The sequence below is a fragment of the Dysidea avara genome, chromosome 6 (assembly GCF_963678975.1).
Source record: "Dysidea avara chromosome 6, odDysAvar1.4, whole genome shotgun sequence".
Lineage (NCBI taxonomy): Eukaryota > Metazoa > Porifera > Demospongiae > Dictyoceratida > Dysideidae > Dysidea > Dysidea avara.
This window is the reverse complement of record NC_089277.1, coordinates 37,961,848-37,975,565: the sequence shown is the minus strand read 5'-3', so window position 1 is coordinate 37,975,565 and position 13,718 is coordinate 37,961,848. Positions and strand designations below refer to the sequence as shown.

At 36.1% G+C, this 13,718-nt stretch overlaps 1 protein-coding gene across 1 annotated transcript in view; it reads right to left on the bottom strand.

The window, feature by feature from the left end:
- The window catches only part of LOC136257996 (uncharacterized), a 48,427-nt gene that overhangs the window by 24,678 nt on the left and 10,031 nt on the right, over positions 1-13,718 (bottom strand). Inside the window, exons 2-8 of the mRNA XM_066051296.1 lie at positions 4,936-5,667; positions 3,804-3,912; positions 2,619-2,791; positions 2,426-2,561; positions 2,180-2,374; positions 2,005-2,130; positions 1,801-1,947 (exon numbers count right to left, since the gene is read on the bottom strand). Coding sequence (XP_065907368.1) covers positions 1,801-1,947; positions 2,005-2,130; positions 2,180-2,374; positions 2,426-2,561; positions 2,619-2,791; positions 3,804-3,912; positions 4,936-5,667 — 1,618 coding nt within the window. The remainder of the gene's footprint in view (positions 1-1,800; positions 1,948-2,004; positions 2,131-2,179; positions 2,375-2,425; positions 2,562-2,618; positions 2,792-3,803; positions 3,913-4,935; positions 5,668-13,718) is intronic.

Sequence of the window (13,718 nt, the reverse complement as noted above, 5' to 3'; positions counted from 1 at the left end):
CCAAAGAAGAATTACACACACACAATAGATACATATATGCATACACATTTGAGGAGACTTAAGTTACATGTACTGGTTCAAGTTTGCTACAAATGGTTCAAGGGAATTTGATTCAATTATCCGGATGGGGAGATTTTTCCAATCACAGATTGTATTGGGTAAATCTGTAAGAGTCAGTGGATGAGGGGGGTAAGATGTAGTACATCTCATGGTAACTCCTTGTTGGTCTTGAAGTGATGTTGTAGTAAGATGGAATCTTCAGAGGTATTAGATTATAGATGGATCTGTAAAAGGTAACTAGTCTTGCTATTTTCCTTCAATATTTAAGTGTTGGCCACATAAATGCCTCTAACAGTGATGAAACGCTAGCTTTCCAGTCATAGTTTCCACAAACCCAGTGGGCTGCAGATCTTTGCACTCTCTCAATTTGGTCGGAGTCTTTGTTTGTGTAAGGGTCCCAGACTGTGGAGGCGTATTATAATATTGGACGTACCATTGATAAGTATGCTCTTGCTTTTGTCTCTATAGATCATCTATATACAGTAAGTTTCGTCTTAAGAAATTAAGTGCTTTAAAGGCTTTGGCAGTTATATTGGTAATATGTTGGGAAAAGGACATTTTTGTAGTAAAAGTAACTCCAAGGTATGAGTGCTGGACAACACTAGATATCGGTTCATTATTTAGAGTATGAAGTTGGATGGTGATGATATTCTATAGCGTCTAAATACAGTACATTTGTTTATGTTAAAACACATTTGCCATGTTTGTGACCACATGTAAATCAAATTTAAGTCATTCTGTAGTTGTTGGTGATCCTCTTCTGAATTTATGACTCTGAATATAATACAATCATCAGCAAAGACATATCGATGAAGATATACTTTTGCCAATATCATTAATATATAATAAGAACATTACTGGACCTAAGGCAGTCCCTTGCAGAATGCCAGATAGTAAATCTACATAGTTTGAGGCATTTCCATCAACAAAAACTCTTTGTGAACTTTCAGTGAGCCAGGTAGTTAGCCAGGTTAGTAACCTTCCATGTATTCCATAATATTTTAGTTTACTTAAAAGTTGTAGGTGGGGGACAGTATCAAAAGCTTTGAAAAATCTAACATAAGGAGATCAATTTGTTTGCGGTGGTTAAGGGCTATCTGTATTTCTTCAACTATCAACAGCAACTGAGCCTCACAGGAGTGAGATAGTTACTTAAGATGTTGTTTGCCTCAAGGTGGCCCATTATATCATGACACAGAATATGTTCCATAAGCTTGCAGCAAATCAATGTTAGCGAGATTGGCCGGTAATTTTTCAGCACTACTTTGGTCACCTTTTTAAACACGGGAGTGATATTTGCGAGTAGCCAATCATTAGGTAGTTTGCCACTTTCGTAAGATTGGGTAAATATTATAGCTAGAATTGGTGCTATTTCAGGGACACATATCTTAAGTACTCTACCAGGAATATTGTCTGGGCCAGATTCCTTGTTAATATCCAACGAGTTGAGGATATGTTGCAATGTTCCTGCAGGTACAGCAACAATTGTGCATATCCAACTTAGTAATTGTTGGATACATACATACATACTGTTGCCATACTTCCAGGTTATTAGCACCCAAAAATGACTTCGGTGAGTAGACTGACACAACTGTGGAAAGCAGTGCATAAATTCAAGGAGAACATTTATGTACTTGTGAGTTCATGATTGTGTGCATGGTGCATTCTTGTGTGAGTAGTGTCTATTGCAGCTACTATTGTAGGTACAAGTAGGTGGTATATACTAATATACAAACTTACAGGTGACTGGAATACATTAACTCTAATGGGAAATGTCATGTTGACCTTTGAAACATCATCTATTGATCCCAAATTGTAAGTGATATTAAATCTCAAACTTTGTGGAAACAGCACCCTAGCTGTAGGGTTGATTAAGATGTAAGGAGCCTATGGTAATACAGAACAATTACATAATATAAGCATGGACTTTATAATATTGCATACAGTGTCTTTGGCATCGGGACTTCTTTTTGGGCTGCTTTCAAAAGTTACTATTCCCAATGTAGTTTGATTTAGTTCATCCTTTGGTATCATTAGCAGCTCAAAATTTTCACCAGGATAAGCACTTACCTAAGTACATGAGACAATAACACCCATAGGTAACTAAATTGCAACTTACAGACTCATTCAGTAGTTTTATTGTGTCAATAGGAGTTAATAATGGTGAAGTGTTACTGTCAGATGTGATAAACGACAGTCCCGGTATACTAGTACTATTATGGTTAAAGAGATGTGGGAGCAAAGGACAGAGTTCTACTTTTGTGTATACATCACCTCCAACAACAGCTGTATTGTCCATGAAGTTAATGGAAATCTATGTTGATACATACTACAAATAAATGATAATATTTTGTGACATACACACCTGGTTAGGGTTAAAAGAATCAAAACGTACAGATGGATCAGAGTACTGCAAAAAGCATAAAGAATGAGTGAGAGTGTATCCAAAAACACTTGGAGTAGTTGGAAGGTCAGCGTCTACCACAACAGATGCACCAACTCTACATTAAAATAGTCTTTACATAACATATCATATACATGTACAGTATATTATATACCTGCCAGTATTGTTAACAAATTTAACATGTGTTCCATTACGAAGTTGAATTTGACTGAAGGAGCGGAGATGCAATGCACCACCCTCACTGACAATACCTTTACTAGCATCTGTTATGGCATTGTTTCCGTCATATGTAATATAGCCTTCAACATAAACCTTTCCAGAAATCACCTTAACCAAAATAACATAAATAAATAAAATAATATATTGAACAGAAGTTACGTATATCACATGATAATTATGTAACTTGTGTATTGATTTACAAACAAAAGTTTGTTGACTTACTGGGCAAGCTGTGATAAGGATGTTTTCATGTCCAATAAAAAATGATGTGACATCTTTTGAGGTGTACGCTTAGTGCTACTGCATGCATGGCTCAGAAAATAAACACTGAGTCCTTTACAACTTGCTAAGTAAAGCCACTCACTAGCTTTACGTTCCTCTACCATAGCTGTCTATTTCTATTTTTACTGATCCCATTTGTAAGAGCCTATGGTAGCATAGTTTGAAAAGCAGTTCTCAACATGCAGCCTAACAAGATGGCATGTGTTTCACAGGAAGAACTATAACTCAATATTCACCCATACATAATTCCGTGATGCATAGTGATTTAGTTTAGTCCCAATAGCAGGAGAGCAATTAAATCCCAAATCGCATGGTTTGTTTGCACTGTAAAGTAGTGAATAAAATAACAGAAACACAGAAGCCTTTTAAGAGCAACAAGAAGTGATTATTATAATGAATAGTCAATCAAATAAACCAACAATAGAAGCTTTTCAAGTGCAACAAATGTTGAGTAGCCAATCACAATTGCTCACATCTTTTAAGTGCAATAGCAAATGATGTGATAATAAAGCAATCAGATCAAGAAGCCTTTTAAGTGCTAGAAAATGATGCTATCACATTTAGAAGTTAATGGCCACACAGAACTGGATAAATGTGTACTACAAACCATGAAGGGTGATCACTATGTGATTAGCAGGCAATCACACATTTTTGTGCAAATATGTACTTGCAACAGCCAAAATTGTACTCAAATGTGTGTGATTACCTATACAAATTGTACTGACAACATTGCAATGATTTTGTTGCTGACACCTTTAATTTCACATTTTACTTATTGAGACTGAACACTCTATTCACAGCTACACTAATCAGGCATGGACATCTATATAATACTTACTTGAACAGCAGTTCCGACGTTGTTTCTAAATGTGACATTATCAAATCTTGCATTGTAATAAACAATGTTGATAGCTGCGGCTTCTGCACCAAAGTTGCTATCAAACAAGCTACATACCAGGACAATTAATATTTCAATGTGTTGATCATCTCCAAGCTATCCAAAATATTTGATAGCCATGACAACTTAAGTTCACCCTTTTCACAGCTTTGCAGTTTGGGCAATAGATAAAATGTACGAAGCTCTATATATACTTATCCGCATGCATTATTAGGAGTTGTAATTTAACTGCAAGACAGATTAGAGGTACCTTTTCCACATCCATAATTGTAGAGTTGTGGTAGTTACTTCAGAAAAGTAACTAGATACTAGTTACCTTTAGTTACAGTTATAGTTGCTTTTTAAAATGTAACTAAGTATCTAGTTACTAGTTATACTTTCATATACAAGTTATGCTTGTTTGTTAGCTTTTGTAATATATTTATTCTGCCCAGAGCAAGGGAGAAAGTAACTATATATAATAATTATATGCACACGTTCTGAAAATAATGATTCTGTAGCCATTTTAGCTCAGTTTCAACTGTTACGTCTGTATACTCAAGCTGAATCATGAAGAACAGTACACAGAAAGTGTTTACTTAATGTGGTTGTAGCACAAAAATTGAGCTTTTAAAGCATTATTACCTATAGTTACAATGTAACTATTGTAACTAGTTACTATTATAACTTAAGTACTTTTCAGGCACTTACAAAGCAAGTAACTAGTATTACTAGTTACTTTATGAAGTAATTAGTTACATAACTTAGTTACAAAGTAACTAGTTACCCCCAACTCTGCATATATTTCATAGCTACCCTGTAACACACTCACGTTACTCTAATAGCTACTTAGCTAAACCAATTAATAATTAAATATTACTGTGCCACGTGTTTGATTATAGGTCATATTAAATCAATAAGAGGTATAAATCAGGACCATTGACTTATGTACATACCATTTATGCATCAGTGTAAAATCACTTTAGCAAATTAATTTCACACACTACAATGAAACCATTTGATTGACAATAAGTGCAGTCTCATCACACATTACTATTAGGGGGTCACTTATACATTTACATGAGTAACTCACCAGTTAATAAATGCTACAGGAATAAAACTGCTCCTATCCACATAGAAGTTAACAGACACTAAGTCTACAGTGCCAGCAAAGTCTGTAGCTGAATTGTTGGTAAAAGTGCACTGCTTAAAAGTCACAGAATTATTCAATCCTAATGATGGAATTTGTGCAACTCCGGCAATTCCAGCGGTGTTGTCCGTAAATGTACAGTTACAGACAACCATACTATAAACTGCTTCTTCATTTCCTTGAAAGCGTACTGCATAAAATATGGCTCCAGCTACTGTAGCTCTATTGCCTTCAAACATAATATTTTCGAGCATGTACGTTTGATTATCGTATGCTGCGACAATTACACAGAACAGCCCTCCACCAAAACTACTAGCTGTATTGTTGATAAATGTTGAGTTACTTACTATACAATTTAATACACTGAAAGTGTTAATAAGAATTGCTAAGCCTCCACCTCTACCGTCAAAAAGATTTTGACTGAAAAAGTGTCGAAGTGAAGTTCTCAAATCTAAATCATTAACAGATGCAGCCACATTATTAACATACTCACAATCAGTTACAGTAATGTTAACAGTAGTTGCTGTTACAGAATTGTATGATATAGAAAGACCTCCACTACTTGTCTGGAATGGTCTAATATCACTACCATCAGAAGTGTTGTTGTAAAATGTACAATTCCTCACTAGCACATTTGGTGAGTTGTAAATATTTACTGCTCCATTTTTCATATTCCTGTGAAGTGTACATAATACATACTAGGTACAGCTACAATATTATACATCTCATTTCTTCCTTTAATACACAGTGTATTATAACATAGCACCTACACTGTAGCTGAACATGTAAAACAGCATTTGTGACTGGATTTTGGAAACGCAATCCAAGTCACACATTCATCAAGATAAATGGTTTTAAATCAGCATAACTTGGCAAGAATAGCAAGCATGCATATGAAATTTACACAAGAGATGTATCAATTCATTATAATACCTTTCAGACCACTTCCAGTACTTGTACCTGCTTGAAGAGTTTCCTGCCAAATAAGATAGATAATCTGAGTGGTTGCATGAGCAAAATAGTATCACTAGTGATCACAAAGGGGAGGAGAGTGGGGGTGATGGGATGGACAAAAGATAGACTCCAAAATGGAGGCAGACCAGGATTGAAGTCCAGAAACGAGATTACAAGGCTGTGCTGGTTTCTTAGATGCTGATATGCAGCAAAATCAACAGAAAAGTTGTTAGGCCGACATTATCAGGACATCCACCAGAAAACCACCAATTCTTGCCTGAAACCACTATTTGAGCTCCCGGAAAAGATGTTTGTTAAAACCAGCCTTGAGTAGTTTGAGTAGTATCAAGGGTCAAAACCAGTAGTATGATAGTGTACTAGCTGGTGTTAGTTTGATTTTGCCAGATGTGAAATTTGGACCAGATTTGCAAATCTGGTGACATGATCCACGCAAAAACAGCCAAGCTGTATAAATCCTGGGTGAAAAAGTTATGAAATCAAAGGCGATGATGTGGATGATAATAAATTTTAATAATGGCTTTGTACAATAAAATTTATTATCATCAACATTATTGCAGCCATTTCGTGGCCGTCACTTTTGATTTCACAACTTTTTTCACTCAGGCTATTTGAAGGCCGCACTCGTTTATACAGCTTAGCTGTTTTGCATGGATTTCACTTCTTTTTGTAGTTTAAATATATACCCAAAACCAATGATAAACCAGCTTTGAGGTTTGTTTTTACACATATCATTGTTCTTATCTACAGATGAAGATGATATGACAAACAAGTTCTACCAAAACAGAAAAATAACTACCTACTGATCCGATACTAAAGCCAACTAATATTAAGATAATTTTGTGCTTGCTTGTTCATGGCTATAAAAAGTTGTGATAATTATATAGATATGTTTAACGAAAAGGTGTGGTCATAAAAATGCACCACATGTGCAAATTACCAGCCATTTTTGTAGGGCAAGGAAAATGCGATGTCAACTGGAACTTGTCAATCAAACAACGATAAAATGGGTGGTTATCGTTGTTTGATTGACAAATTACAAACAAGTCATGCTGTAGAGAGATCAGCTAGAAGAAGGTACCTTGTAGAGAGTTCAGCTACAAAGAAACCATCATGTAGAGAGTTCAACTGCAAACAAATCACCCTGTTGAGAGTTCAGCTGCGAAAAGATCACCCTGTAGAGACTTCAGCTAAAAGAAGTCACCTTGTAAAGAGTTCAGCTACTAAGAAACCACCATGTAGAGAGTTCAGATGCAAACAAATCACCCCGTAGAAAGTTCAGCTATGAACAGATCACCTTGTAGAGAGTTCAGTTAGAAACAAGTCATCCTGTAGAGAGATCAGCTAGAAGGACCATCTTGTAGAGAGTTCAGCTACAAACAAATCACCCTGTAGAGAGATCAGCTCGAAGAAGTCACCTTGTAGAGAGTTCAGCTACAAAAAAAAAACCACCATGTAGAGAGTTCAGCTGCAAACAAATCACCTGTGGAGAGTTCAGCTAGTAACAAGTCACACTGTAGAGAGATGAGCTAAAAACAAGTCACCCTGTAGAGAGTTCAGCTAGAAGAAATCACATTGTAGAGAGTTCAGCTATGAAGAAACTACCATGTAGAGAGTTCAAATCACCCTGTAGAGAATTCAGCTACAAACAAATTGCCCTGTAGAAAGATCAGCTAGAAGAAGTTACCTGGTAGAGTTCAGTTACAAACAAATTACCCTGCAGATAGTTCAGCTACAAACAAGGTATCCTGTAGAGAGATCAGCTAGAAGGAACACCCTGTAGAGAGTTCAGCTACAAAAACAAATGACCCTTTAGAGAGATAAGCCAGACAAAGTTACCCTGTAGAGAGATCAGTAAGAAACAAATCACCTTGTAGAAAGTTCAGCTACATTTCAAGTCACCCAGTGGAGAGATCAGCTGCAAACAAGATATCCATAGGGAATAATTGACATGTAATATATGTATGTATTATATATAATTTGTACATTTACTGATAAAAGCTGAATTAGTTAAAGTATTTAAAATCTGCTTCGCCTTTTTCTTCTTCTTGTGGTAAAGAAAAAAAGATAGGTTAAAAAAGTCCCAAAGCCAGCCATAGGCCGGCTTTGCACTGTTAAAAGTGGCTTGTTAAATTAACACTCTGAGTGGTTATAATTGGTACCCAAACTTGTTAAGTCCTGTAAATTTTTGTGGCACAATACCAAATATAACCATCTTTGGTGTTAATGTAACAAGCCATGGTATACAAATACAAAAGAAGTGAAATCTAATCCAAAACAGCCAAGCTGTAAAAAAAAAGAGTGCGGCCCTCAAAAAGGTTATGGTGAAAAAAGATGTGAAATCCAAGGTGGCAGCCAAGAAATGGCTGTGATGGTAGGATAATGGTAAAAATTTAATGATGACAATTCAGGTGAATTTTGTGCCAAGACCAAGCGGCACCAAATTCACCTGAATTGTTGTTATTAAAATTTTTACCATCACAGCCATTTATTTGTTGCCACCTTGGATTTCACATCTTTTTTCACCATAGCCTTTTTGAGGGCCACACTCTTTTTTTACAGCTTGGCTGTTTTGGATTAGATACTATTTGTATTAAAATTTTGTAGTAACTGTTCTATTAGAGTATCTTGATTTTTCATGCAAAACATGATAAGTTGCAGTTGCTCAATTTTACAAAGCAAATCCTGTACCTTAATTTGCAGCCTGTTGTCACAAGTTTTATTAGCTAAGTTTAACTCTATAGTTGTCAATGCAATTTCTTTTAAACCGCACAAAGTTGAGCTGTCATGGTTAACCTATACGCATACTGATTTTTAAGTTATTCCCATAAGCAGTTTACCCTGTAGGCATGACAACATGTCGGCCATTTTTAATGCAAATAATCATCCATAACTCTATGACTAATAATCAGATTAGCACTAAACTTGGTACGTGATTGTGCCGCAATACGTTCTTAAAGTGTACCAAAGCTCAAGATAATCACGCTACGCATATAAGTTTTATAATGGTTTTTGTACAGTGTGTGAAAAGAATAATCTAAGCCCCCTGAATGAAGGAAAAATGCAGAACTTAAGCTGGATTTTGAAGTCTTATATTTCACGAATGTATTAGGCAGTCTTGGCATGTAAGGTGCTGAAGGTGGAGGGCGTTTGTAGTATAAAATGATTTCAATTCAAGAAGGGAACATGGAGCTACGTATGCATGAAAATCATGCTTTGTTTCTTCCAGTAAGTATATGTCATGAAGACAGAGCGAGGTTTTAGCTGCCACTCGTACTGTGATATTGTCGAGACCATTCATATTAAAGAGCACACAGTATTTATACAATAATTGATAATTAATAATTGTTGAAATAATAATTGAAGTCCAGCTTCGTTAAATAATAAATAATAATATAAATCTCAGTCTATCTTCTCAACACTCCCGAGGGAAGCAAAATATAACTGTGGAAATGTTATCATTTAAATGTTTTTGAATTGCTAGTCGAGCTTGAGTGGCTGCCTTTCTTTGCTGTTTGATAGGTTCAATTTGGCTTGGAACAATACTGTTTCTAACAGCATCAATCTTGTCTACATCAGTTACAGAATTATCAAGATCCTTTGTTTTATCGTTTTTGTTTACATCTGATTCAGTAATAGAGTTATCAGGGTTTTCTGGTACTTCTAGTGGATACAAGTGGTTCACTGGTCTTGTCATAATAATTTTCCTGGTAATTGTATTTCGGCTGATCGAATTTTGGAGTCTCTACTAACTATTAGTCTTAATATTTTGCCAATTCTCCAATTGCTTCTTGGCAAATTATCATCCTTTATGATTACGATACTGCCCTCAGTGGGTTCCTTCTCACTATTTGACCTAGGTTGTCTATGTACAAGTAGATTTCTTTCCCTTAAACTCAAGAGATATTCATCTCTCCAGGATTTCCAGAATATGTCTAGATGTTTTTGTCCTTTCTTCCAGTGTTCAATCAATTTAGTTGCTGAATTCTTAACAACTTGGAATTCAGGATCACTATGATCGTTGCCATTACCAAAGGGACTGATACCCAGTTTTCTGTTGGATGCTAAAAAATGTGAAGGCATTAGTACAAATCCTGACTTTAAATCTCCATAAACATACGTTAACGGTCTAGAATTAAGTACTGCTTCTATCTCAGCTATCAGGGTTATCAACTGTTCCAAAGTGAAATGTTTCCTTCCAGTAGCCTTCCTTAATGATCGTTTAACCATACCGACAAGTCTTTCATAAAAACCCCCTTGCCATGGGGCAAGAGCAGTTGTGAAGTTCCATTTAATTCCCTCCATAAAAATATAATTAAGTACATCCTTATTTTTGAACACTTGCCTCCACTGTTTATCCAAAACTGTATTTGTTAATCGAAACTGTGGGGCATTATCGGAGATAATTAGGTCTGGTCTACCCCGACGTGATACAAATCGTCTGATACAATTTAAAAACTGACTTGCAGTCAGGTCTAGAACCCACTCCATATGGATAGCTCTAATCGACAGATAAGTGAACAAGCATATCCAGACCTTCTTAAGTCCAGTTCCTTGTTTCACATATAATGGTCCCAAGTAGTCAAGCCCAATAAACTGAAATGGGTCACTCCTTGAAACTCTCTCCCTGGGCCAGGGTGGCATGTTGGGTAACTGGAATGAAGGTCCTTCATGTCTATTACAAATCAAACATTTAGAGATTACATGCCTTACTTGTGTCCTGCCTTGGGGAATCCAAAACTCCTCTCATATTTGAGATAAAGTATGTGAAACTCCAGCATGAATCAATCTCTGGTGTACTTCGCTGATTAAAAGAGCAGTAAAACGTTCATACCTTGGAAGTAGCTTGGGATTCTTAGTATCCTCATTCAAATCAGCATTACCCAACCTTCCATAACATCTAAGCAGCCCAATATCATCAATTTTAACACCAAGTTGTTGTTGAATACAATTCTTTCGATGTTTCTCAATATCGTTGAGCACCTCATGATATTTTCTATGTTGTATCACATAAAGCCAAAGTAGTGTAGCATTTCTAATTTCATCTGAATAAATGGAACCTTCCCTCATATTATTAAACACTTTCTCCAAAATCTTGTGTTTCCTCAGAACTCTTTCTTTCAATTCCTTAGAACATTTGTTTAACACCATAATGTAAATAAACTTGATACAGTAAACAGTTATGCGAAGTAACTTTCGTAAAGAGGAATATTTGAATTCATCTATTGTTAGTGGAGATGGATAATCATTGTGGACTTGAGAACCATCATTAACAACATTAATAACTTCGTATATGACTTGTGAACCTTTCTTACCAATTTCCAACAAGTTATCCAGCTTATCTGGTGTAATGTCTGGTATGTTCCAACTAGGCCATGTTGTTTCTTCGGATTTTAACCATTCCGGTCCATGCCACCATAATTTACAATCGATAATTTCTTGAACAGTGAGCCCCCGTGTTGCATAGTCTGCAGGGTTTTGTTTTGATGGAATATAACAAAATGTAATGTCCTTTTCCATTCGTATCTCCTTAATTCGATTTTCAACAAACAAAGGTAACAATTTTGAACTCTTCATCCAATGTAAAACGCATTCAGAGTCAGTCCAGAGATATCTCTTATATATTGGTAGTTTAAGCTCCTGAACAATAAAATTTGCAGCACGTACTCCAATTAAGACACCTAATAATTCAAGCCGTGGCAATGTGATCTCACCAGAATTGTTGGCATTCTTCTTCTTTCCAGTGCTGCTTGGTGCCAAACGCATCTTAGAAAAAACTAGGTTTACAAAAGTCCTACAACCTGTAATGACTCGTAAGTAAACTGTAGTAGCATATGACATAATTGAGGCATCACAGAATACAAGTACCTCAAAGACCACGTCATGTTCACATGTTGCAATGAAACGTGGGATTTTTATCAATGATAGATGTTGAAATGTTCTTGTTAATTTTCGGAATTCCTGACAAAGTGATTGTGGCAAATGTTCATCCCATGATAACTTATGTTTCCATAGACTCTGCAAGAACACTCTTCCATGAAATGAAACTGGTGTGATCAGACCCAATGGGTCATATATCTTGGCAACAAAACTTAGTACTTCTCTTTTAGTAATGGTCATGTTTGATGAAGGGATATTAACATCAGCAATCTGGATATAATCCTCAATTCGATTCCACAACATTCCAAACAATCCAATAACACATCCCATTACCTTCTGATCATCAGGTAAGCAATCAAGAAATTCCTGAGAATTTGAAACCCATTCACGTAAATTCATTGATGCCTTTCTGAAGATATTTCTAGATTCAACAAATATTTGGTAGGCTTCATTAACTGATTCAGATCCCATAGTAACAATATCCACATACAAATTCTCAAGAATTTTCTTTGCCACTAAACTGTTCTCATTTTTCAGGTGAAATTTCAAAGTTCCCTCCAGCAGAAATGGGCTACATACTATTCCGAATGGGACACGACAAAATCGATAAATGTCTATATTACCTTCTAGTTTATCTGGATGTTCAGGATCACGAAACCATAGAAAACGCGTCACATCCCTTTCTTCCTGCTGGATCCCAATTTGCAGAAAGGCCTTTTCTACATCGGCCAAAATAACAATTGGGTATGTTCGTTGTCTTAATAACACTCCACACATATCAGGTAGGGTTATAGGTCCTCGATATAAACAATCATTTAAACAATTAGCACTCTTACTTGCCTTAGATGAGGCGTCATAAACAATTCGGACCTTAGTGGTGTTTCTAGAAGGTGTCAGTACTGGATGGTGTGGTAAATAATGTGTCTTGTGATCAATTTCCTTTTCTATAACCTTTTCAATAATTCCTTGCTTTAGTTGACTCTGTAAAATATCATCATACTGCTGTAAAAGAGTTCTATCAGCTTGAAATCGTCGTGACAATGATTTCATTCTCCCGCAAGCCACATCAGAATTATCAGGTAAGTGAGGTTCAGGCCTCTTCCATGGCCATTTAATCTGATATCGTTCTCCATCATGATAAATTCCCTGATTGAACTGTTCTAGGGCCTTGTCATCACCATCCATCTGTACAGGGTCACTAATACCGATTATGTCTAAACTCCACATATCAGTCAAGTTAGGATTCCTTACCACAACACTATCTGCAGCTGAAAACAAATTCAGTTCGGAAACACTTTGGTTCATCTGTGTCATAACAAAACAAGCGGCTAACTGCTGATTAACATTAACATTACTGTTAGGGTCCACAAACTTCCCTGTAAGTAAATATCCCAACTTAGATGACAACAATAATAAACCTAATGGCAGCACAATCCTCCCATTATCAACAATGCTCCAAAAGTAATCAGATCCAACTAAGATATCAATGGGAGCTGCATCTGATGGGTCCGGAATAATATCAGCCAGTTTCTCAGGTGAAATCGATTGAAGAAACTTTAAATCTGATGGTTGAAGTGGTCCTCTTCGAATGGGACTAGTGATCTGAGTCAAAACATTAGCATTGAGGTCCATATTTGAATTCTCTTTTGTAATGATGGTAAAATGGACAACATATGTATCAATGGTCTGAGGACACTGTGAACTAAACGTAGAAATAGATAATGTTTCTTTTCTTTGAGAAGGCAAACTCAATTTTTTAGCAAGTCTTTCTGTCATGAAAGTTCTCTGGCTAGCACTATCTAACAGTAGTCGAGCTGATATAATAGATCCATTGGAGCAAAAAATTGGAACTAGTGCTGTCTGGAGAATTACTC